General features: G+C 37.2%; 1 protein-coding gene across 2 annotated transcripts in view; it reads right to left on the bottom strand.

Moving 5' to 3' along the window:
* Positions 1 to 409: 409 nt before the first annotated feature.
* PGAP1 (GPI inositol-deacylase) overlaps positions 410 to 27474 on the bottom strand; it is a 60696-nt gene continuing 33631 nt past the window's right edge. Inside the window, exons 2-15 of one of the 2 annotated variants that reach the window (XM_019043496.2) lie at positions 26276 to 26450; positions 17258 to 17478; positions 15925 to 16185; positions 15111 to 15284; positions 13670 to 13929; positions 13082 to 13226; positions 11984 to 12246; positions 11676 to 11789; positions 11226 to 11444; positions 10431 to 10583; positions 9526 to 9685; positions 8613 to 8872; positions 7950 to 8051; positions 410 to 6848 (exon numbers count right to left, since the gene is read on the bottom strand). In XM_019043496.2, coding sequence (XP_018899041.2) covers positions 6167 to 6848; positions 7950 to 8051; positions 8613 to 8872; positions 9526 to 9685; positions 10431 to 10583; positions 11226 to 11444; positions 11676 to 11789; positions 11984 to 12246; positions 13082 to 13226; positions 13670 to 13929; positions 15111 to 15284; positions 15925 to 16185; positions 17258 to 17478; positions 26276 to 26450 — 3189 coding nt within the window. In that variant the 3' untranslated portion in view covers positions 410 to 6166. The remainder of the gene's footprint in view (positions 6849 to 7949; positions 8052 to 8612; positions 8873 to 9525; positions 9686 to 10430; positions 10584 to 11225; positions 11445 to 11675; positions 11790 to 11983; positions 12247 to 13081; positions 13227 to 13669; positions 13930 to 15110; positions 15285 to 15924; positions 16186 to 17257; positions 17479 to 26275; positions 26451 to 27474) is intronic. The other variant, XM_019043497.2, reaches the window with a different exon arrangement.

Raw genomic sequence — 27474 nt, 5'->3', positions numbered from 1 at the left:
AACTTCTTTTGTCTTGGAGGAAAAACCCGATTATCCATTAATAGTTTCTATTTTACTCGCTAAAAACTGTAAATTTAAGACAAAAATTACTATCTAAATTTCATAGTTTTTCACGATTTCCGCAATTTTATCGGAAAAGACGAAGTTGCTTCATCTTAGCATCATTGCAATGCTAGTGGTTCCTTTTTGCAAAATGCAATCCAGTTGGGGAGTCTTTCCCGTGTCTATCCTGCAACATGCATATGATATTCCTTTGTTTTGAATCAATACAGTCTGAGGGCTTTAATTTATTACATAGGGAAAATTGAAGCACTAAGACCACTAATGTCACGCACATTTTTTTTTCTTTTTTTTTTTTCTTTTTTTTTAACTTGTAGGCGACTAACTGGAAGAATGAAACTCTTTAGAAGTGTCAGAAAAATCTCTTTTATTGAAAAATTTGAAAGAAAGAAACAGAGCGCAGATAATGACTGAGTTGACAGAAAAAACTTATGAAGAGTTGAACAAGTCATTAAAAAAAGATGTGCAAGGCTCGAAGTAGGTAACCTAAGTCTTCCAAATACAAAGCGATAAAGTGATTAAAAATAAAAAATAATTTTTTGACCCAAGTAGAGAAGTGCAAAAGGCTTCAAAACAAACATCTCCTAGGATTGAAAATTTCAGAGTCCATGACAAATCAGTTTACTTACTTCAAGACTGCGACAGAAGATTGTCTGACAACAGTTTAGCATGGGAAGTGAATGCCAGAATCAAAATGGCGGATCTTCTGTTGCAGTCTGAAATTACATAAACTAATTAGTTTGACGTGGACGCCAAAAAATTGTGAAAGAGTAAAACTTGGGACTGTGTTCATAGTCGTCCCTTGCAGGCTTCCTTGATAAATGTATTCCTTATACCTCACGGAGCCTTTGAAATTAAAGGACTGACTACAAATACAGCCCTTGGGGTGAAAGGACATACTACCTTGTCTGACAAAATAGGTTCATTAGCAACATTAATATCGGTACAAGTAATTATATTTTTGAAGCCTTTCCATCTCACAACAAAAAAAAAAAAAAATTGATCCCATAAATTGCATATTGTAATTAATTTCAAAATATCTATGAAAAGAAATAATTGAAAAATTCACAAGTACCAATACAAGAATAAACTCTAGAAGAACAAGTTAACAAAAACTGGTTTAAAATCATTAAATAAAGTTACAATGAGCCAATAATAATGCTTTACCAGATAGAAACGTAAGCTCTAGATTCATCGAGGATAATTAAGGGATATATCCTGTCACAAAACAGAAAATGTGTAGTAGCAGTGTGTAAGCACATGTGCACTCGTATTTAAGTGTTATTTGAACTATTTGTCGATGGAAAAGGATTTAATTGTTGAGCAGGCTGTTGTGCACATACTGAAAAACAATAAAAAACGTTTTGACTGTAAGCTTAGTGCATTGCCTTCAAAACAGGTCTAGTTCAAGGAGGGGCGATCCTAGGTGATGGCCTGGGAGGGTGGCATGAAGTACCCTTTCATTTTAAGTTTTATGCCACTAGAGGCACCTGAATAGATCTCGCACAGGGGGGCTCAGGCCAGGTCTGACAAGGCTGGAAGGCAATAATCCAAAGGTCTTTTTTCTTTTTCTATCATGATTTCTAAGCTTTAAAGGGTGATGCCCAATGTTTGAGAGATCTGCTCAGCTTCGGCACAAAAAACTAAATTTAGCCATTTAAAAAGCTTCTCAACAGGTTTTATCATACTATTTGATAGATTACATAACTTGCAATTTATAAGATTTAAAATGTTAGAAGCTGAAAATTCTAGGCAATCAAAATTGAGATGAGTTGAAGACTCTCCTAAAGTTTGCACTATTTAGGTAAACATCAGCGCATCCTATGATGGCTCATATCTATCGACCTAAGTACATTATTTCGCACACTGGTATACATCTTTGAAATTTTTTTCTAAACACCAGTACCCCACAGCCGAAAGGTACCTAAATCACAGTATTTATTTATTTATTTATCTATTTACAGTATCAAGGGAACTAGAAAATATTACAAAAAACAAAGACCAAGACTATTGGAATTATTGGACCAAACGTTATTGGAAAAATCGAGTCAGTAAAGTTTCGAAAATCTCCAATAACGTTTACGTGTGAAAGAAAAATTTAGCAGTCCTATCTTGCACCAGTTATAAGAAGTTACAGAGTATTAAAAATTGCAACTTACATGGGGATCCTGGGCCTGACACACGGTTTTCACCTAATTCTTCGAAATTACCAAAATATAGTAAGGTACCTTTGGACTTAGGGATATTGATATGTAGGAACTTGATTTTTCAGAGAATTTCTGACTTCCTTATTGGTTGAAGCAAAGGTCATTCAAACACCTTCACAGCACATCTCACCGGTTTAATGAATTAATTGCTAAAAATAAATCTACATAGTTCAAGAGAACCTATCACAGTATCTCCTACCTACTACGAAAGAAAACAGCAATGACTAACACTAAAAAAGCAATTCGTACCATTTCGATTACAGTCTCCTTTATTCCTACCTTCTAAAGAGGAGAGCACACTGACTCCGGTAGAGTTATTTTGAACCAGAAATATTGCATAACAAAACTAAATATGTGATACACATATCAACGATGAAACTGCAGAAATGCGTACATCTCAGTTGCAGTGTTTCAAAATCTCAACTTCAATTTTATTTTTTAGGAAGAAACCGAACCTACATTATGGCTAAACATTTTTACTGAGTATTCTTCACTCAAAGAAGAGGAAGAAGAAAAAACATAGAGAAGGTGGTTTTTAATTTTTAGGCCAAATTACGACAGGATGTTTGCAACACTGCAAACCAAAGTACACATTCCTGCAGTTTCACTGTTGATATATTCCATTCAACCCAGTTACAGGTAGCTCAGTAGAGGTGGCTTATTTTTGAAACATGAAAACTGAAAAAATACATGGCTCAGACTAAACAGTTTATACTACTGATGATCCGAAAATTAAGTCCGTACATCAAAAAATAAAAAAAAAAAAAAAAGACCCGCTACCTAATTTTAAATTTTTACTGCTTGAATACATTTTTTCTCCTGCGGGCCTGATACATATCTAGGTCCCTCAAGAATGAAATAAAAATAAAAGCTGAAAGTTACATCCACTTGATTCCATTGAAGCATTACTATTGTGAACTTCCTGAAATGTAGTGCTTTATGTATGACTGGAATTTTTGTGCATTTATAAAAACCGGCGGTTTTCCATCTATTTTTAAGAGGCGGTTTATTGACTAAGATAGTTTCAAGCTGAATTAAATTCAACTTTCACATGCTAATAACTACAGGAAAACAAAAAATCGTTTTTGCAAGAGAATTTACACTCTTGTGATCACAAAACATATTCCTTTACGACCGGACCACTTCGGTACAACTATGCATAAATACATGTAATAACTAAAGTTATTGAAACAATTATGATTCGACTTGTTTCAAACATTGTGGGGTTATGTCTTTGTACTTTAAAGTTAAAACCTTCTAATTTAATAAAAAGTAATGAGCACTATTTATAGTAAATATACGTCCAAAATTTTATTTGAGCAGATTAAACTTCAAATTCAATTGAATCAATAATATCGTAGAGTCGACAATAAGTCTCTTGTGGAAATTTCTTGACAATCTGGTAAAGCTAGATGCAATCCATAAAGCTTACAATTACTTAAGGGACACAAACACAATTTCAAAAAGTTATTTATTTATTTATTTTCTATTAAAATAGAAATGATGGGTCGGATATGTTTTCAAAATTATCAATTCAATTATATAGGAGAAAAAAATTGAAAATTTAATTAGGTTAATTAACTGTGAGTACAAGTTTTGAAAGTGACAACCAAATAAAACTGCAATTGGACGTATTTTTACTGAACGAAAACGGAGGCAGGTGAGAAAGAAGGAGTGTGCTCATTAGTTGTGGGCTGTTAGAATGAATGGGACTTGTAAAGCACCAGTGACGTCAACAGCGACAACCGAGACGCAGGACGACGGTCGGAAGCCTTTAACTTATAAGCCCTGTCCACAACGCTCTTTTCACATGCCCACAGCTCAACAGTGCAGCACACAGTTGGCCCTTATTCTTAGTTCCGTGTGGTAGAATGTAAAATTCCGCTTTTCCATTTCTCCTAAGGGAATTACGACCACTTTTATATTGTTTCTTTATGCAGCTTTCCAAAACACACTCCATCTTTCCTATTGTCTGTAGCTCTGTTTAGCAGAAATATGTCCAATTAAATAAACAACTTCCTCGGATCAGGCAACTTTAAAAAAAAAACTAATTCAAATTTCATTCAAATTTGGAAGAAAGCAATGTTTGCAAGAATTTGGCATGACTGTTTGCCTACATAATATACAAATACTAAGAGCAGCGTCAATACGTCTAAAAATAGGAAGAAATACAATTTTAAAATCTAAGCAGTTTTGCACAGAGTAGAACTGCTCAAGAATGAAGAATGATTTGAATAAGAGAAAAATCAATGAAGAAAAATGTTTAAAATAGGTAAGTCTAAAAAACAGGATAACAGGCCGATGTTAGTTGTGTGAAAACATGCAGAAATTGCAAATTTCTAATCACTACAGGAAACTTTGAGAAAACATAAAAAATATTATGTTCTAAATTTAATGCCTTCTTTTCTTGATAAGCAAACGAGTAAAAAGATTCAAAATATCATAGAAGGCAAAGTATACATGCATGGATATTCATGAAGTTAATTTCATCTCGAAAAATAGAGGAGAACGTCGATACATTCAGATTGAAATCGGTGTATTTTTTAAGACTTCATAAATCATTGTAGGTGGATAACTTTCAAGATGTGCATGGAAATGCTCCTGGCAAAAATAAGTCAGAAGGTATACTACATAAAATTACAGAATTAAGACAGTTAAAATCGGGTCTAAAATTTTCCCGACCTGGTAATGATATCATCTGAACAGAGAACCAATAAGTTATTTGTACACTCATAAATAACTGAGTTCTTGCTACTGCTGTTAGACAGCAGCAGCCAAATTTGGATAAAAAAATAAAGTGTAAAGAAAATAGAAACAAACTTTGAGCACCATTAATAGCAGAAGATCATTTCAAGAAAACTCAAAGAATTGTTTTTGATGCAGAGTTAAAGTTCCGAGATTTGCTTGCAAGGAATTACATAATATAGGGTGATCTGTACCTATTATAAACACACCTTATCATAGAAATGACTAGTTAAAGAGACTACATTCACACAAAACTAAAGTTGGAACTTAGAAAAATATAAATTTATACAAAGTTTTGAAGGAAAGTAGTGTTTTTGGATTTCAGGAAAACACATTTTAATTTCAAGTAAATCCAGAAAACAAAAACAAAAATTTAGTCCTCAATTCTCTTGTGCTTTCACCATAAGACCAAAAAAGCACAAAGTTTAGGATATCAATACTTAGTTAAAACAAAATAGTATTGGGTTCTTTTAATCGAACCAATATCATCACATTAAGGATTATAACTTCTAAAATTAAAAACAGGAAAATGTTAACGCAATTATATGCGTTTGAGAATTCTTTATCATTCAGGAACATTAGAACTTAGTTTCACTTCCACTTATTAAAAACTTAGGATAAACACCAAGTATTTAAAAGGCAGAAATTTAAGAATTTTAAAAATTCAGTTTGGTTGCTGGACCCCATTTTTCAGCCTACATTCATGAGGCAACTATCAAAAATTGGCAAAAACCAAAGCCATGAACAAATCACCTTACTGATAGATCGGTGGAGTGCATGAATTAAAGTACTTACAAGCACCGCGTATCATCTTAGAAATTCCACACTGAAACTAGTTCATGGATGTAGTGTAAATAAAAAAAATGTGAATGTAGGTTTTGAAAATCAACTCCAGCTAGAAATGTTGAAATTTGTCATTAACTCAAAGACCAAATAAAAAAAGAAGAAATAAAACAAACAAACAACCTCATCCAAATTTCCCTATTTGGCCAACTTTGATTAAACTTTGTAATAGCCGCCAAAGGAGTTCCTTTCAAAATTGATAGCTGTATGATTCATTCAAAATCCAAGATGATGAACAGAAAATGCAGTGATATAATGCTTTAATTCGTAGCTTGTCTTGTACTTCAAAAGTTCAGGCACCCAAAAAAAACTCATTTGTTGGAATCTGGCAAAGTGGATTCAATGCGAGCGGTGCTTTCTTCATCTGAGCTGGACAACTCTTCAGTTTCAGTCGACACATCATCTGCTTCCTCCGAAACATCTTTAGCGTCACCTGACTCTGTAACAGTTGCACAAGTTTCGATGGTATCTTCCTTGGCCGTGAGCTCTTCCTGAGAGCTGTTATCAATGTCCACTGGCTGCTCATGGACTTTTGAATCTTGCAACGGATTAAGGATGTTCTGACCGTCGAGCAACTCAAACGACTCAGTTGAGGACCCCGAGGATTGAACTTCCTCTGTTTCAAACTCATTGGTTCCCACGGAGCTTGAGTTAGGTTCCAACTTTTCGTTACCCTTCCTCTCAGCCTGTTCCGAGAATTTTTCCTCTACTGCAGAATTTTGCAACAACTGTACAAGTTCCGCGATTTCTTCATGTTCTTGATCACTGGGGCATAACGTTTCACTTGAAGGATTGTCTTCTGTTAAAGTTAGTTGCTCTTGCTCTTGCTCGATTGCTTTTCTTGCAAAGTACCTCCCAATCAGCTGGTGACCAGCAATGATTACAAACGCAGTAGAAATGATGTACTGAAGGTAGTAAATAGTGTGATGACAGAAAACCATTGACACACAGGCAAGGATGTAAATCAGAATGCTGATTTCCCGATAGTGTTTTCTGAAAAGGAGGATAAATTTGAATGAGTCTTCTTAAATAATGATGTTAAATCATACTGGCAAAAAAAGAAGAAATAAATGTTCGTAGTTTACAATACAAATTGTAAATTTAAATTTCCTGCTTACAAAAAAACCATGATCATGTAGGCCAAATTAGGCATTAAAATCAACCTATACGTTATGCAAATATTTAGAGCTTGGTCTTTTACATTTCCTTCCTCTTCTGATACAAGGTACCCTCAATCTTGTCAGAAAAAAGTTACTGCATAGGAAAATTCTGCCATCGTAAAATATACCATGATTAGTTTATTGCTTGATTTGACTCAAGTAAACTCTAGTTTTTTTTTTTTTTTTTTTTTTTTTTTTTTTTTTTTTTTTTTTTTTTTTGTGAGCAGGTAGTGTGAACTAATGTAAACAAAAATATTTATTTCCTAACTTGGGAGTTGTACTTAGAAAAGTTGAATGCGTTCAACAAGTTCTATGTGAAATTTGTAAAGGGACGCATGTATAGTGGTGCTTAATTTTGCACCATGTCTAGTGGTCCATTCTCCTTAGGCAAGAGAAGGATGGAGGGAAATTACTGCTTCCCCAGCATTTCACATTACATACACCTTCATGATGTTTAACTTGGGTCTCTTAATTTTGTAGACACAAGTTATCTACAATTTTAGGTCTCCAAGTCCAAACCATCCAAGCAAACACTTTCTACAACCCACCTAATAAACTTAGGAAAATTTTGCTTCAGCAATATATTTTCCTTTATGACGAAAAAAGAGAAAACAGTACAATACTGGAGACAAATTTCTGCGAGTGGATTTGGTTCACTTTCAAGCCATATTACACTGAACTACCAACTGAAAAAGAAAAACACTTTCAAGACGACAAGACCTAGACTCTGAGCCAATGCAGCCAATGTTAGCATTTCTCCACCTACCTTAGGAAGTGGGTTGAGAATTGTGGATGTAGTCGTCATTACTACCAACAATTTGTAGGCACATAGTCATACCATGGGAATTTTATTTTCTATTAACAGAAGTTGGTAGCAGATAAAAAACTTAACTGAATCCACTTGTAGAAATTTGCCTTTGAAATTGAAACTTACATTCCAGAATCAGGACATGAACCAGGCCATATTGCTGCTGCAGAGAGACTTAGCGCTATGCCAGGCAGCCATGAAGGGTCCGGCTCCAAATGAACGGAATGTCTGGAAAATAAATTACCTATTAAGTTAGAACTAGATAAATTAATATTGAAAAACTAAGTTTATTAAATAAGTGTATTCCTTGAAAAAGAAAAAATATGGTCAGATCAAAACTTGTTGTTTTCTCATTATAGTGACATCCTGATGATATTTTTGGTTATAGGTGTTATTCTTCAATTTAGGTTTTAACTACTGCATCAATTTAAGGAGAAATAACCAATCATTATTAAAGTTGCGAAGTTGTTTTAGTTCAACATTACAGTAGTAGCAATTTTAAGGAATTATGGTTTCAGGGTAACCAGTGCAAGGAAATAAACCTAAGTTGAAACTTAAATACATAACAGATTTTACTGTTTAAAAGTGTCAAGGTTTTTCAGATTTTGTCTATTATGATATCTAGCAACGGCTATCCTGAAACCATAATCATTATTATTATATTGGGAAAAAAAGGTTCATTTTTGAACCACATAATTAAATTAATGTGCACATCACAATAAACTCAAGTAAATGATAAGTTTTTAAAAAAAATCAATTATTTGAGGCTGATAGTAAAATTGAGCTTACTGGAAGTTATGTGCCCACATGAGAGTGGATGGGACATTCAGAATAGCTAAGGCTGCCCACAGCAGAAAAATCGTGAAGTGGAAATGTAGCGGTGTCAAATCATTGGCATCATCGTCAACATTAGGTGGCAAGTTCTTCCGCCACATATCTTTGAGCTCGGTGTTTGATTTCCAGCTCAATCGAGCCTTCAGCTGGTTTATGATGTAGCGAAATGGGTAGTAGATGTAATAGTTGAGGAAATCTTCATATAAGGAACAAAGCTGAAATGAAAACGGCGAGCGGTTATACCAATTTGTTATCCAATAGGAGTTGGTAAATAAAAAATGTCACGCCAGATTTGCTCTTTTACTTAGTAAGAGATCTGAAAGCAAACGAAAACTGTAGACAAAAAATTAAACAACTTCTGAAAAATAAAAATTAAAAAAATATTTTATTCTATACTCAATTTCGACATTTTGTTCGCCCCTATTATGAAATATTACTGATATAATTTCCAAGAAATCCCAAGAAAATCATTGAAATCTTGACTCTAATAAAAATTCCAATCTGCAAGTCCAGCGCGGTTTTGAGGTGCTTGAAGAGAATTAAATTCCCAATGAGATTTGACAGTTCCATCAACACAGCAAGATCTGTCAATCTGTGAGCCTATTGCTTAAAACTATAACTTATTCTATTGGTGAGATGGGATAAAACATAAACCCTATGAGTGCCGTGTAATGTATCAATTTTCAATATCTTGTTGTACTAACAAAGTATTTAACGAGCAGAATACAAAAATTTCTTGATCAATAAGACAATTTTTCAGCATAAAGAAGATTTTTAAAGAGTGCTGATCAATAATAAAAGCTGCGAGTATCAAAAAGGTATGATAACAAACTAACCTCCCAGAGAAAAACAAAACGAAACAAAATACCTTTAAATAATAGAAAATAGCACCAAGAGACAAAGCAAGGCCTCCACAAGTGCTGTTGACAAGACCAATAAGGACTGCAGACACGATGACTGGTAACTGTTCCAACCCTGAGAGTATCCATTCAGACCACGTCAAACTGCCTAGATACCTTGCCAAAAATCTGAGGGAGCAAGATAAAAGAAAATTACTGTTGAATTACGAATGGCATTCAGAAAACTTTTTTTGTATTGGTTGTTGATGATTGGCCATCTTTGCCAAGATGAAAATTACGTCTTCAAAAAGGTTGATGTATTACAGATGTTATTTTTGACACTCTAATTGGTCAGTAGAGAACACAGAGGATTACTCATCTAGAAAACATCAATTTGATTGTGCACAGACAGATTAAAACAATCGGTAAGTACCTTTAAAGTTAAATACAAAAAAAAATGTTCACATTTTCGGCTCTCGGAAAGGGGTCAATGATGTAAGAGGGCACAGGAATTTCAGTCATCAATTTTCTAAAAAAAAAAGGGGGTTATGGGGAAAAAATATACTTCAGAAATTGTAGAAGATTATATTTTGCGTCAAATTGTACCTAAGCAAAGGACTCTACCGTTCGTTGGTCATGAGTTGAATTTTGGATTTTGCAGGAATATTGATGATGAACATACTGAATTCACCAACATATTGCTGTAAACAAATCAAAAGGTGCCACCACCTTTTTTCCTCTATGAGAGGCTTCTGGATTGAGGCTGTGTTAAGAATAAAATGAAACTATCATTTAAAAAAGGAGAACTTCATTGCTCTCTATGAGCTTTTTGTGAAATGATTTTGGACTTGAGCGGAGTTCCTCTACAAATTTAATGTAATTAGCGCAATAAAGGCATAAAGTATACTATCAATCATATATGCAAAATACTTACGAGAGAACAATATCACTGATTTTGTTTGTGCTGAAGACAAGGGAGTACCAGAGACCAACTCCAATGATGTACAAGATGGCAAAACCTACGGTAAAGTAAAACATCGACGCCAAACTTAGTTGGTAGTAAACTGCCGGAACAACACCAAGAACACTGCAAAATCGAAAATCAAATAAAATGTACAGAAAAAGATGAAGATTAGATTAGATAGAGAATAAAGGAAACACAAATTGCAATTGAAGCGCTCATTTTGAAAAGGTACCAAGTCGGATTTTTTTCAAGATTGAGTTTTTGACAGAAAAGAAATTCTTTCCCGCCTCCTGTGTGTTTCTGTGCCTCCAGATTTTTTTCTTTTTTTTCCAGAATTGGCATCTTTCCGAAACAAGCGCTTCCATTGTGGTGTTTAAAAAGTGCTAGTACCCATTTTAATTATTCAAGAAAATATCAGCTGTTACTTTATCATAGAATTTTCAGGGAATGATTTTGAAAAGGTGACAAAAATCCCTGCGGAATTTGGTGTATTAATGATTCTCAGTTGTCCTTCGAAAAAGTAAAATATGACAAGTAATATGCAACACCCAAATTTGAAACCCCCATGTTTCTGATGAGTCTATAGTTCTGCAGTGATAAAACGATTCGAGGCCGTTCGCTATGTTCCATCAAAACTTCCTTCCATAGAAAAATGAATAAAGGTTATTTTTTTGAGCTCTCTAAATGTTCAAAATAAAATTAAATATCTTTGTATTGCAGATGACTTACTTTTAATACCGGACTATTTTCTTCAAAACAGCTTACCTTAAAACGTATGTCACTATGTTTGTGATGCAAAGAGTCTTGACCGGTTGAGCGCCAACAACTAAAACGTTGTGGTACATTGAACAACTTTCAAATAAGGCCAAGTTCATCATTTGAGCTGACAGGGTAAGTAGCAATATGCCGACAATATTTGGGATGAGAAGGGGTGAATATATCTGTCCGACAGATGCAAGAAAATCGATGACAGATGACTCGATGCTGCAAAAAATGAAACCATTTTAAGAATTATTCATAAATATAAAAACTAAAAATCAGCAAAAAAATTAATTACCTAGGAAAAAGAACGCAACCAGTTTGGAACTTGTTATGTTTTGGTTTGAATAAAGGTTTTAATTGCTTCACAAGAGGCCTCTTTTCAAAGGTCCTATAATTTGATTCGAAAGTTGTCAAATCTTTGGAGACAATCTTACAATTGGATACATTACAAACCTGACTGTATAAGCGCAATCTGGATCAAGAGTCAAAGAAACAGCAGCTGCACTTGCATCTCCGCTAGGTTTTGAACGGTACAGTTTCAAAAATAGGGGCACTTGCTTTTTGTAACTGAAATAAAAAAAAAATTAATTAAAAAGACCAGAATCATACAATTCAAACCATGATGCAACAATCAGAATTGTCATTATTTGCACATCGAAGATCTCATCCTATGTTGCTACTACTACTGGAAAAGTTAATAAATAAACTTAAATGCTACCAAAAGAAAACTGTGACTGCTTTACAAAAGAGAAATCACATACCTGGAGAAAGAGTGAGTGCTTTCCTGACTCCATGGAACTTTCATTTGCAAAATTGCATAGTGTCTCTGTTTATTACATTTTACGGACTTTAAGTGTAGATATCCTGCTTGAACTTCATTCTCCAAATTTGGAATCTGTACTGAATAAGTTACTGCCCCAGGTTCTGTTGCAGTGATTAATGTCCTTCCAAAAGATACGAGACTTGGGAGCGGAGTGGTCAGAGTTCTTTCATTTGAGTTGTGAAAGTCGACAGAAAGTGATACCTATCAATAAAAAAATGAAGAAACATGAGTCAACAGTCATCAATAAAAGAGTCATGAAAACTATTGAGAGGCTTTTGAACGGAAGGGGGAAAAAATCATCTTACACTCCAAAATCTCCTCTGAATGGTCTGCAGCATAGTAGAATGATTTGCTTGATATGGCATAGCTCTACCTTGATATGAGGAGGACCACAAAGAATCTGAAGGAATGCTAGGTGCACAAGCTTAACAAGGCCTTGCTAGGAGAAAATAAAGTGTCATTATTGCTCTTCACTTAGGCCTTGTCCACACGAGCGCGGTTTGCGGAATTCAGTTCGAGGAACTTGTTCCCGGAGCAAGTTTTTAGCTAAGCTAAAACTTATTCCTCCAAAACCCGGAACTTCCCCCGTACTCCGAGCTTCTACATATGTTTCTTTTGATGTGAATTTGTTTGTTTTTGTTTTTTACGTCCTTTACATATCTTGAAATTTAATTTTGTTACTTTGGCGGTCGTAATAATCTATTATTTTGCAATAATTGTATAGTTTAATGAAGTTCCGGTTCCAGTTCGGGCGAACTCGTGTGGACAGCATGCCTCGTTTCAAGGAATAAGTTCCGGGAACTGAGCAGTTCGAGGAATAAGTTCCGCGAACTGCGCTCGTGTGAACAGGGCCTTATTGTGCTGAAAGACAAAACTAAGGGATAATGCAGGGTAACAACATGATCTCTATTAGACATTTATAACTTTAAATCATAATTCTAAGTACTGATCATGAACTTAGGAGATCAGAGACACTAGAAATTTCGACTATGACAAGCATCCAATCCATAGCTGGCTGAATGCTTGGGAAGCTTACCGGATCATTTGTGGCAGAGATCTTAACAATAATATGTGTGAAAAAGTCCAGGTTGATATCAGAGGCACTAATTAGGATCTGTTTACGTTTTTGCGTCAGGGTCGGCATAATGTAACCATTTTTGCTCAAATTTTCACCAAACAGACTGGAAAAGAAGAAAACTTGTGAATTAACATTTTAATACCTTAGGTTGGAGAAAATGTAACTAAAGTATGATTTTTTCTAAATTTTCACTTTCATTTTATTCATATTTTTTGAAACAGAACAAGTGATTTCCAATTAGTCAATCTCCTAATTTTTAGATTCCCTGATATTCTCTAGTCAACCAAAATTATTGATTTTAATGTGTCATAAATATTTGCCACTGTGACAATAAAACAAACAAAAGATAAAATTTCGGCTATCCATACAGAAATAGTCTCCGAGAAAGGTAAAGGTTCTTTGTGCAGAAATACATGTGTTTTTGATAGTTTTAAAATCTGATAATTGCTGGTCATAATGAGGGTAGTACCAGAGGAAAAGTAGATGAATATACTTAGAAAAACTTTAGGAAAATATATATCAGTTTTCAGGAAAATCCAAACTTACCAATATTTTCCATTGCGATTTTCATTTGCTTGACATAAAAATATCCAATCGGTGGATTTGAGATTCTCAGCATCAATGGTGAGCTTGTCAAACTGAGAGCTCTTAAAATTAGTCGTTGGAAGCAGGAGGTAAGTAGTCTTGGTGATTTCTTTTTCAGCATAACGGAATCGTAGCTCACGTTTTTCTACCCACTTTGCAGCAGGATCCAATTTCAAGGAGGGTGGGTGGAGGTCTTGATGAAAATGCTTTCCATCACTTCTCTGTTCAATTCATGAAAAAAATGGCCTGGTTATCAATGCCAAAAAGATTGGAGCAAAATTTAATTCATGTTATTAGTTTCCACAACTTATCAAGAATAAGCTGTGGTACAACTCAATCGACTAAACTTTTCAAAAAGGTGGAGAAATGGTGCTGGGTCCACACCATTTCGTGGGGAAATCAAAGCCAAGAAGTTTCAAAAATTAAAATTAGAGTTAAAAATAACTTTTTGAACTCGAATGCGCACCAGTACAAAACTGAGGAGGGAGAGTGTTCAGCTCAGGCAGTTTGCAGTGGAATATTAAGTTGGAGTCACGTCGAGAGATCTATACCGGTTTGGGCTTTTTTAGACCTCATCAGTAGATCACACTCGGCAGTGAACCCAACTTAACATGCCGCAAAATCCAAGACGGCATTAAAACGCCGTCATGGATATGACCCGAGGCATGACACAAAAGTGTGATCCTCGCGCCATCTACCGTCGCTGCTGAACAACTCTCATAACAAAACAAGGAAAACCCGAAAAAATGATAATCAGGCTGGTTGGAGATGCGAAACGCATCTAGACGCAACCGCCCGCTCCCGAACGGGAGAAAACACATGTCCCCAGACTGTGCGTACAAATGAAGAAAAAAAAACACTAAGAAGTGGCCCGAAACCTGAATGTAACAAGGTGGAGAAATGGTGCTGGGTCCACACCATTTCGAGGGGAAATCAAAGCCAAGACTGACGCTGACAGACTCTGAGCTGAACACTCTCACTCCTCAGTTTCGTACTGGTGTGCATTAGAGTTCAAAAAATTATTTTTAACTCTAATTTTAATTTTTAGAACTTCTTGGCTTTGATTTCCCCACGAAATGGTGTGGACCCAGCACCATTTCTCCACCTTGTTACATTCAGGTTTCGGGCCACTTCTTAGTGTTTTTTTTTCTTCTTTTCAAAAAGGTTGGATTTAATATTTTGACTAGCTGACATTAGTCAGTACTTTGTTCAAGCAGAGGACAATAAGTCAAAGTCAAAAGTCTTAAAACATACAAAATTTGCATTAGGAATGTTTTGTTTGAGGATATGTTTTCTTTGAAAAAATTCTGGGCAAAGTTAAATGCGGACTTCTTGAAAATAAAAAGTTAACAAATCAAAAGAACGGTTAGTTGTTGATGAATACTGAATATGGGTGACTCACTTGTTGGAGATGGTATTTGAAAATTTCAGCACGAACAGCATCATTACGGTGAACACCCATGGAAGTAGTATCAATGACATCAAAAAAAGCACGATTGATGACTTTGACTAGGCTTTTGCACCACAAAATACACAAATGGTCTGTAGACTTCCAAACGCCTGGTATGCTTGGTCCCTATTTTTAGACGGAAAAGGAAAATATGTCATTGTTCAGAAGTTGAATTTTTTTCATTAAAATAAGATTTAAAAAAAAATATAGAAGCAAAGTGCTAGAACGAATGTCATCTTTATAGAGTTTGCACCAATCTTTCCTATTCATACACCATGCCAAGGATAAGATAGGCGCATAACCTTGCAAGATCGGTTGTCAGAAAAAGTTTGCTTCCTCAGATATAACCTCAGACGTTGTTCCTTCATAATTAGAAGTTTCTGATAAGTTCGTCATTCTCTGTTTAAATGATCTCAATTAAGATTTAAATCAAGAAATCAAAACTTTCTTAGACTATTTCAGATAAAGTGACAATATGTTTAAAAATTAGAAAGAGAAAGAAAACTTAGGTATTTAAACACAAATGTTCCTCAGAGAGATTTAAGCTACTGGGTGCAATAAAAGTTGTACAACTACCCTAAACCCACTGTCACATTACTGCCTACATCCATAGTTATCTCTTTGTCTTTATAGTAGATTAGTAGAAACTCATTTAACGGGTATGAAGAGAATCTATCATCATTTGGCCCAAAAACGCCATTAAAGAATTATTACAAGTATTATAAGTATCACACTAAAATAAAGCAAAGGAGAGGCATAAACTTACAAGGACATCAACATCAGCGGAGGATTCATGAGTGAGAGCGCCCCGTACATGGAGGTCACGGTTTCCACCACCAATAGAAATGAGCGTTACATTTTGTGTTTTCTTCTGCCAGTGGAGATCTATCTCTCTATAATAGTCAGCCAAATATGAATCAAGCAACAGAATTGGAGTGTGAGGAGAAGCCAGTGTCACAATCACTTTGATCGTTGCTGCTGCATCAAAAGCCTCATCTATCATCAGCCCCTTTGCAATAATTCCACCCTGAAAGCGGATCAGACGGGGTGTTATGACAAATAGGATAATTAAAGAGATTATCTCTCCTTTTTCTAGACACTGTGATCAATGCAAGATAAAATACAGTAAAATTATTCACGGTTTGCGAAATAAAATAAAAAAATAACAACTTTTTGTGAAGTTAGTGAAGAAAAATTTGCAATTACCTAGAGAGTTATTTCTTTAGCCCAAATTAAAGTTGACGACTAATTGAGAAAGCGTAAGATAAATTAGTTATGGATCTTTACATAAAATCGAATACTTAAAATATGTGTACATTTAGTTGATTAGCTGTTACTTTCACTACTTTTTTATTACTGCATGTGGATGTATTTTACAGGACTTAATTAAGTGTCCATTGCAATTACCAACATAATAATAGAAACGAATGATTCTGCTTGTAAGCATTCGGATCTTAAAATAGTTAACTAAAATTTGAAGAATGATACATTGGTATTTATGTAGCCCTTTGAATAAAACGAAAGATTTTGTAGTAAGGGAGAAAATGAAAGAAATTTTTACTTGCTACGCCTTCATGCAAAGTTGCACATGTTTAGGAATAATGATTATAGGGACAAAAATTCTAAGGAAGTTTGAAGTTTTCTGCAGACTTAGGATTTAACTGTATAATTTAAGGTTTTGCAATAAAAATCCCTCAAATTGTGAGGATTAACTTTGAATTTCTTACTGTCCTTTTTTTCGCTGGTTGCAGGAATACACCAACATTAGTACTTCAGGCTCATGGAGGTTCAGAAATGTTTAAAGAGCTTACAGGCAAAAACGACATTCTTCAGGAGTTATGCCCCTTCTTTCTTAATGGGTAGAGACAAAATGGAGCCTTGATTGAAACCTAGATGTGCTCCACCTATTTCACGATGCAAACGCATTTGTTTTACTAAGTGCTAAAATTTTTGAGGAAAAGATCTCGGATACATGTAAAAAAAATTTCAGGTGATAGGGTTGACAAAAGTTGAAATTTTAAAATTTCTCTGCCTTTGACAGTAAATCCTCTTTCCATTGAGTACTTAAATGAAAAAAATTCAAGACTTGAAAAGCTAACCATTGAGTGTCCGACAAGAATGATGGAAGGGGGTGGCTTGAAACTAGGATACAGACTCAATATGGTGCGGATGCTATCCTGTGCGAATTGTGTCTGTTCCTTGAGTACCCCGCCAAATAGCGCTGAATACTCTTCGTTGAGGTCCAGACCGAAAAAGTTGAAGTGATACGGGGCTTTCAGGTCCAGTCCTTTGTGCAGACTGATCGACGCCAGAGATCGAACTGAAAAAGCAGATCATGAGATTATTATTAGTATGAAAATGTCAAAAGATATGCAGAGTTCTTGATTCAATGGATAAATTAATGACTAGAATGCACTGCCATGTACAAACACATACATTTTAACAGCAGGGCTTCTTCGAAGATGACAAGACGGGGAAGCGCCTTCATTTTTGCGACATGCACCACGGATATCCAATGAGCAGGAATACGAGGTCTGTAAATTAGAAACCGGATTTTGGTGATAACTAGCCCACAATGCGTCCGAATTAGGTTTTTTGGGACTTTCCTGATAGCTGAAAATATACGTAAGAACGCTACATTCACAAATTTGAAAAATCCTGATTAGCTTCGTTGGTATGTGGCATCAAGTACGGCAACCTCATGGGTGTTCTGCGATTTTTATGTTTGACCGAACTTGTCTCTCTTTTTTCAGTCTTTCACTACTTTTTTCAATTCATGAGGATGATTGGAGTTTCGTCTCCATATTGTAGCCGTACACTTAAATTTTGTCACCGAAAATTATCCTTTCCAAAATTGTAGGATCATTGTTAGAACCAGAGAGTAGAACGCTCAAGCAGCTATAGGGAAATTGAAATTAGGTAGGATTTTTGTTCAAAGGAAAACAATCAAGGGGCAAGTGTACCAAAATTGTACCTATGTACAAAACCTTCAGAAATATTAAGTATACTGTTCAGTAAGCTCAAAACGACCATTTTCGAGCACTTTCGCCTGCACTTATTCCACATAGCAAATGTCAGTTGCCGTTGATGGTCGATTCCTCTGCTCCTCATCTTCAATTGCTCATGCATCAAATTGTTTTTTACTGAAATCGAAGAAGACACGATTTCCAATAGAACAGTGCCTATCATGACGTTTCCGCGAGGTTTATACAGTTCGCGAGTATGATAGCAAATCTGATATGTTTTGGGTTCAAGAAAAGTACAATTTTGATTTTGCGAAAAAAATGATCTTGTCTTAACCCTCCCCCTCCTCCTTAGGATGTTACTTGAGCTACTTTACCACTAAGCAAAAGGTAAAGAGGGAAAAGGTCGACGATATCTCCTTTTGCGTCAAAGCATTGCTGATTTAGGTACATATGTAATGTACGGTTAGAACCGATAACCGCACCTGTGCATATGGTTGCATGAATTACACTGGTAAATGTTGTCACAATGTACACTGCATCAAAAATACTGTTGCGGCATTGAGCGATGTACACGTTTTGGTAATAATGTATTTTCCGCCGTGTTACGGTCACCGAGAGCGGGCAAAACGCGATTAGCCCGGGCCAATGGCGTTTAGCCCAAGGCGTTTTGGGCACATGGCGAAATATTTTAAAAAACCGGGTTTTGTCCGGGCAAATCGCCATGTGCCCGGTTTTCGGGTTCTGACCGTAACACATACCCATCTGAACGCATACAAAGTAATTCACACATTCACATTTGCATTATCTGATTGCTTCTCGTGCATTACTGATGGGTGAGATTATGAAGGGGAAGAAAATAATAATAGAGTAATGAATCTCTATACAGCGAGAACTCAAGGGACCGGCTGATTTCCTCGCTATGGAGAGGATCTCGTTTTAACGATGGTCGATCAGAAAAAGATGGATGGGCCTCGACATGAATGACTCGATGGACTGTGCAAAATCTCTACAATCCCTCGATCCAAGGATTGAGGCTCGAGGTAAACACTGGTTGGATGTAGTGTGGACCGCGGTAGGTCCGGCACCGAGATATTACCAATTTTCAACGATTAAAGCGCGCACTGTGGTGAGCGCGCAATGCGTCAAGTATTCCTACAGTCTTGCAGGCGCTAATCAAGGCCATTCTACGAAATGCGCCCAATTTGAATCTTGAACGTTTTAGTTGTAAGATGTGTGATAAAATATCTCATATTTCACCTATTCAAATGCAAATGAGTGTTTTTGAGGAATTCTGACGGTTAAAATTGTGTAAGTTGATGTATTAAGCTTCATTTTAGTTTTTACTGCTTGAAATGTCACGACCGTCACTGTCATGATTGTCAGGTTGCAATATTTACAACTGGTAAATTTTTCCAATTTGTGTACTAATTGCATCAAAAGTACTTGTAGTTGATTGAGCGATGTACTTGATTTTTTGAAAAAATGTGTTTTCCACCCGAAATATTTCGAGAATATGCTGTCATGCAGTTTCGACGCCACAACCGTCACAGGTGTTTTTGTTCGTCAAAGCGGCCGCTAGGGGCAGTCAAAATCGCCACACAACGTTCCATTCCGTCGAATGAAGTGTTCACATCAAAATATGATCGTACAGTAGTCACTGCCGAAATTTAGAATATTCTGGAAAGGATTTAAAACGCAAAGTTACTCCATTGAACCTTTTTGTGTGTCACAACCGGCGCGCTTTTTATAATTGAAGCGTGTGATATTCTGAAAAATATTTGTGCCTAATTTATAGCCCTCACTACCAATTGCACGTGTAACAAATTTTGAGATTGTACTTCATTGCAGTTTAGTGTATCCGCCGCACGGTGGATCGTACCCTGCAAAAAGTCGGACATGGGCGTTTCTCACAAATAGTTATTTCATTGACGTAGATGTCTTCCCAAAGACTTATATTTTATGATACGGGCATTGGTTTTCAATTTTTCAATCCCAATTTAGCGCACACAGCCTCCCAAAGTGGCTCAGGCGACACTCGAGAAATATTGCCTCACTCGGAACAAATCGTTTGCCGGTTGGCATTTCCTCCCATTAGATTTATGACAATTTCTGATAATGGAAGCTTATTCTTCTCTTTAAGTAGAATATATTTCACTAATAACATTTTAAAATATCGTCATTTTTAAGCGCGGTATTCCTGCTTAAAAGTACTTCCCTCAAAACCATAAAAAAAATAATATAAGTAGACTTTTAACTACCTATTTACGCGTATTTACGGGAAACCTTTATAGAGCAGTGTTAACTGATCCCTGGAGATCCAGTATCAAGAAAAATTGGCTGCTCCAAAGTGCCATTTTGGGAATAAAGCTCAAATGACTTTGAAAAAGTGAAATTCATAAAATGGTGGCTCGAGGGAATTTGAATTCCATAGGCCTGCGGTGGATCACTATTCCAAGTTTCAAGCCAAAACTCCGTCTTACGCGGTCGGAAATCAGTTTTTTGTGTCTCCTAGAAAGTTGGCAAAGTGCGGCGCTTGTGATCCTTTGGTCGGATGGTGACGATATGCATTCACGCCGACCGGTGACCGCAGCGCGCAGCAACGCACTGTGTTTGGCGCAATGCGTCAAGTATTCCTGCAGTCTTGTAGGCGCTACTATGCTCTTTACGCCGACCAGCGACCGCACTGTGTTAGTCGCAATGTGTCAAGTATTCCTGCAGTGTTCCCAAAGCTAATTTGACTGAACCATAATCTGAATAAACATTCAATCTCGCGAACTGTTATGAACTGTAACTGTGCAAGATTTCAATTGATTCAAAACTTCAGATTTTGCAAGATACAGAAGGAAAAAAAAAGAGACACTTGAAAACGATTCGAATCATACATCAGAAAAAATTAGTGGAATCGTTTGTTTACTCAAGATCGTTTTTCTTACTCCTTTGCCCGTGCGAGCTAGATCGGCGGTTATAACTGGGAAAAACTGCTCGCAAACGCGGGAAGCTTGAAGGAACGCAGGGTCGTATTCTTGTAAATAAATGAATTTTTCGAGTCGATTTTACACCCATGAAATTGGGTTACGTCCCTTCGTCTGCGGAACGACGGAATCACGGCAAAACTGAAGCAACAGATGAGCGCCAGACGGTTTTGCACGAGTTGTGTGAGGATTCACTTCTTAATTGGATGTAGATGCGAATTGGAGTAAAAGAAGCCTATCTGCCGTGGATTCTCTGCGTAAATAGATTCTTTTTTGCGCGAATGTATGTTCAACGGTCGAGTGGTCAAGTCCCACAAGTGAGCTCTCGCGTACCTATCAACCGCCCATAGGCGATACCGCACTAAAAGATTCGATTAGAATGTGTCTTTCCAACACCCACATGCGGTCAGCGAAGAAGTTGGGAAAAACACACCAAGCGAATTTTATTTAGAGGTTCGGTACTACTTTTGTGCCCGAAGCTCCGAGCTGTCATCTATTTGAGTTCGGAACTTCCGATTCGGTGACTAACGAATCGCAACGTTGGTGCGTGATTTTGGTACCACCTCGCGAGGTGGTTCTAAAAAAGATTCAACACATCGAAAACCAACGGATCTGATTGGTCGAATCTGGTAACAACGGTGTCCACTGGTGTTAGTAACCGTTGAGACAAACCGGGACGCAACTTCCCAAAGAGGTTCGGAACACAAAATAAAATTAGCTTACTGGAAGAAAAGATCTCACACTCTGAAATTCTCACTTACTGACGCACAACCTAAAAAAACGTAGTTCATTTTGGCGATAGCCCGTTCGAATTTCTCCTCTCCTGTTACTCGGCGGCGCCTGGATGCAACTATTCGTGTTCGAGGGATGCCCGTGTTGCATTCCTAAAAATTGAAGGCGTTTTGGGTTTCATCGCGTTCATTCCGATGATGACTGATGAGTGTGTGTCGCCGTCATACGTAATTTCTGCCAAGTTACCGAATAGAGCAGCGCGGAATGATTATTGAAATCGATAGACACAGCGATAGACAGAAGACAAATTGAAAGTGGAGCGATCTTATTGGTTGAAAGAAGTGGTTATTTTAGACTGAGGGTGAAAATAAAGGACCAACTACTAGGTCTCTCGTGGTTTGTCGTTAGTTAGTCTATTACTTACCCCTTTGTCTATTCCAACTACCCGCCTCCACCGACAGGATCACTTCATTTTCTCTTTGTCTAGCTTCGTCTATCAATTTCCACGATCAGCTCGCAGAAGATCAAGCCCCAGGTTGCGCGAACCGACCTCTTTGGTTGACTAAACAGAACTTCAGTTCCGTGAACCGAGAATTCAGTTCAACGAGCCAATATATTTCGGTTGATATGTAACATGTCTACGTCAACCGAAAGTGTCCGGTTCGGTGAATATATTTCGGTTAATCGAACTATTGCATACGCGAGGGATTGCAGAATTTTACACATTTTACGAGAAACACGATATGAAGCCACTGGTTTTTTCTGAGATCAACTCCAAAGCTCAAAGAAAGCTCTCAAAGTTAAGGTGGTAATGGAGAGGATACCCCATCAACTCAACTTTGAGAGTTTTTTTGAGCTTTGAAATTAAAGTCAGGGACAACCAGTAGCACCATCGTGTTTCTCGCAAAATTTTACTTGGGATCAGTATTCAAATTGCAAATTCCTGACACATGTAAGAGTTCAATTGGACTGACCCTCGATTCGAAGCGAGGGAGTCGGCTCGCGCGACTGAAAGCGCAGTCCTCTGAACTGAGAGGCGCCTATTGAACTAATCAGGTTGTACGGTTAAACAAACTCGGTTTTCTTTCAGTCCTAGGTCAGGGTGTCTACAAATTTTCAAAAAAAAATTCCCCGACAAAAATGACCAAAACAGGAGAAAAATTCAAAATTCCCTGACGGGCGGAAAAAATAATTCCCTGACAAAAAGGGGGAAAACCCTAATTTTTCGACACGTTTGAACTGATTAGATGTAAATGAGAATTTTTTTCATATTGTAGGAATATAATGTAACAAATAGAGCAAAATATATGACGCCTAAACTTGTAAGAGATATGTTTGCCACATGTTTAAAATTTTAAAGACATAGACAGAAATGCTGGTAGAAATTTTGGTAGAAATTTTCGAAAGAGTAAAAGTCGCGAAACATTTTCCGGGAAATCCGTGTTTTTCGATTTCTCTGACGTTTCCCAAACACGAAAATTGCTTGTAAAATAAAATTCCCTAACATGGCGAATTTCGCAGATTCCCTGACGTTTTCCCTGATTTCCCTGACACGCAAAATAATTCGCTAACATTGCCGGTTCTTCCGGTCGGTAGACACCCTGTGATTCCAGTTGAACGGGAGGAGTCAAGAAAGGTGCAGTAAATGCACCAGTTATTACTCTTTACACGTCATAGAGCGGAATGTAGAGTTTGGCTGAGAGTGCTCCAATTTCAGTCCGGGAGAGACAGTCATAACTCGGTTACCGTGCGACCGTGGAGAACATTTAGACGTGAGCACTACAGGACTCATCGCTGCGTTGAGCTACGTCTCTTTGCGAGCAGAGCCACGATGATCAGTCATCGAAACACTTTTCTTATCTTGGCCGGGCTAATTACTCCACTTTTGAGTGCCTCCACTTGTCAGGAATCACGCCTCGTCAAACAACCGCTCTAGAGAAAGTGATTGACAGATCTATAGATCGTATCCGATACATCCAACAGGTGAGATTGTATCGATATCGATTGGTCCAACATGTGAACGCAGCCTGAAAAGTCGATTGGGCAATCTGAAAGAACGGGTTTTTTGTGATAGATTTTAGATTCTTATGAGTACAATATGGCAATGACAAGTGAAACGGTTAGGAATTTTTTCTCATTTGCAACCTTCCCAACTTAAATCCCAAAATTGTGGTTGGGGTTATGTTCTATTTTTTTGAACCAAACGATACATCGAACCACTATCGACTATACGATCTATTGCCTCAAGTTTGACCCGCGTCGCGGATACCTACGCTCAAATTCTAGCAACAATTTCACTGAGACATTGAAGAGGGATCTTCAGAATTAAATCGTGACGCATTCGACGTAAACAGAAACAAGCCGAACATCCTATTGAGTTACAACAAAGAAAAAACAATTAATTAAGAAAGAAACGCATAACGCTCAATGTATAATATTAAACTGCGAGTCTATGCTTGAAGTATCTAGTACAAATTTTTGGTGAGCTTTGATTATTTGGCATGCAGAAAAATGTAACAACTTGTTCAGTGGCGTGGCGTGTTTTGCGATATATCAATTTATCTGGCATTTAAACCTATGAAAAAGGATCGATAAACCGGGTGTTCGCATCGAACGCCTTAATAATCGATTCTTTGCCATAGCTTCAAATGGGGAAATATCGATAATCGATCATTCACGCCTCGCCACTGAACTCGTTGAGCGTGTACTCATAACTCATGTGTCTTGGACTCGTGGGTTGATTCCTTTCATAGAGAAGAAAAAGGAGTTGTTTGCATCTTGAGGTTTGTTTACCCTGTGACGTAGGTTGGTACAACCTGGCCAGCGAAATCCGGAATTCCAAGTATGAAAAACGAACCATAATGTCCCATTTTCTTGCTTAAATCAACTTATGATATAATTTCAAGCACTTTTCATAGAATGACTTTTTTCCATAAATTACACCATTTCCGAGAAAATTGATGATAAGAGTCGCTGTGCCGACCTATACGTCATCAAAAAAATCCAAGATGCCCGAAATGCAAACACCTCCTTTTTTTTCTCTATGGATTCCTTTCGGTTAAACGCAGGCTAGTTCAGAGCTTCTTCTCGATTTCGAAACTTATGGATTCAAACCTGTTCGTAACAAATATTATGTACTATTATAAGTATCAGTTAAATTTAACGAGAAATAATTGTTAGGAGACCCAAAAGCAACAACAAAAAGAAGAGAGCTTTAGACACAACTTCACGATTCAGTAAGATATTTTTAAAGCCGATACCTGCGAGGTAAAAGGGCCATTTGTGGTTCAAAAACACGCCGACTCGTTTTTTTCCTGAAATTCTTGTCTAGGTATTTTCTTATTGGACGTATTTAAATTAAAAGGAACTGAATCCATTCTAACATGCGCCCTGAGATCCATAAGAGTACATATAAAGCAGAGCTTAGGGTAAAATTCGTTAGACGTTAATGTTCTGTTCCCATGTTGGTGATGAGTCAGGTTTGACTGATATAGTCAATTCACAATCAGTCTCTTCTTTCGAGTCAAATTCGAAAGTATTCCTCGCTAAAAATGACTACGTTGAAGAGTAAAAATATGACGATATAATATGATGTTGACGCAAACATGATGCCGACAATTTACAGATGGGAAACCATGTTCAGATCAATATGTTAAATTACTACAATACGAGACCAACACGGTTGAATATTGATTTGAGGGGCTCAGAGGACAAGACGCAAAAGTGCAGTTTTTGCTATTTCAAGAAATGCGTTTTTAAAATTTTATAATAACATGGAAATTATGGCCGAAAGAACATTTAAACTAACTGTTTGATATGCTTTGGACCGCATTTAATAGAAAGGAACCAAGCCACATCAGCTATTACCAAATTTAACCGGGCAATTTAATTGTTTACGAGAGAACGTTTATGCGGATTCTTTTGAAAATTTTAAGGAATTTTCTTCGTACTATGGAGAAAATTCACTGAAATTTGCACGAAAAGCCGCACAACCGCTTTCATACGTAAAAAATTAAATTGCCCAATTGAATTTGGCAATAGCTGATGTGGCTTGGTTCCTTTCTGTTTAACGCGGTCCCTTTAAAGATGGATTTTGTTGTGAATTGTTCACGAATAGGTATACTTTCAAACTGGTTTTAGTTGATTTCATGAATATCTCAATTTTTTCAAAAGCTGCACTTGTGCGCTTTGTCTTCCAAGCCCCTCATTTCGTGTATGGTGATCCCGACTTTGACCAAGTTCATACAATGAACTACGCTGACGTCATATTGACACAATGGCCGTGCCATTTCTAAAAAAGAAAGAGATGAGATATCGTGTTTTCGACGTACACGGTACAAACAAACCGGGGGCGGGTTCTTGGGCGAAGCCTGTGAAGTTAGCCCAAAGCCCTTGGTTAGTATACGAAAGACAAAAAGAAGCGTGCAAAACGGGAAAAGAGGTAAACCTTGTCTGTAAGAGCCGCCATTTCCAGGGATAAATAAAACAGGGATGCCGGTTAGTCTAAGATGTCTTACTTTTTCGACGAACCTCCCCTCGGCGTACAGGTAGAGCCGGTAGTTCTCATGCGAGCGCCCTTCACCCCACCCCCCTCTCGACACGGAGCGCGTCACCGGAACATCCTGAAACATAAAAAAGTTCAAAATCAAAAACCTAGTCAAAGTTTCCAGAAATAATCCAGGCAAAGTTATTCAAGTATGATACCATAATAAAGGAGCCGATCATGAAAGACGTCAGGTACTTCCTTAGGAGGTAGGGAGGGGGTGAAGGGGGAGGAAAGTGGAGAGGAAGGGAGGAGGGTATTTACGATCACTTGACAACCTCTTTAAAACAGGGTGGGAGGAGGAGAGCGTCGAAAAATCGAGGAAAGTAGAGTCCCTTTATACTGAGAGTCAAGACAATGCGAATCCATTTCTGATTGGTTAACCGGATTTCAGGCCTTCACAGTGTCACAAACGGGAATAAAGATTACATTTTCACCAATTGCAAAGATTATAATCTGGAATGGACCGAGGAATTTCGGGTTCGACAAGGAACAAACGGAATGAGAGAAGGAACGGAGAAAGGAATTTAAGAATGAGCCGATCAAAGATTACGAAAAACGTTCAATTTGTGTAATCTTTATTCCCGTTTGTGACTCCATGAGGGGTGTTGTCTTGACTCTCAGTATGAAGGGACTCTAGAGGAAAGTGCTCGAGGTCATTAATGGACAGCCCTCTGCTGCCGCGCTCAGGCCCGCCACAAGGGGGGGGGGGGGGGGGATACTGGGTTCCTGGTACCGGGGCCCGGGGCCGGGCCCCGGAGGGGGCCCGTGTTACTCGTGAAAAACCACTACGAATTCACATGCAACCCTTGTTTCGTAAGAAAAAGTGAAACATTTACCCTAAAAATTTCGCAAAAGGTGAATAGATTTTCAGAAACACGCTAGGGCGTGTCAACAAGATCAAGTCAAAAGCATCAAAATTAAAAGAAAAAGTTAAACAACCCTTTTTGTATTTCCAAATGTTCTACAATTAATTTTTGACTCCTTAGCTTAAGCGCGTTTCAAATGAGACGCTATATTAGTGCGATGGTAGCTAACAAGGTGTAAATTTGGCTGTGCGATCATGGCGCGCGTTCTCAAAGGTCAGGGAATTTATCCATTTT

The sequence above is a fragment of the Bemisia tabaci genome, chromosome 4 (assembly GCF_918797505.1).
Source record: "Bemisia tabaci chromosome 4, PGI_BMITA_v3".
NCBI classification, from domain to species: Eukaryota; Metazoa; Arthropoda; class Insecta; order Hemiptera; family Aleyrodidae; genus Bemisia; species Bemisia tabaci.
The sequence above is the reverse complement of the archived record's forward strand: the minus strand, read 5'-3'. Positions and strand labels throughout refer to the sequence as shown.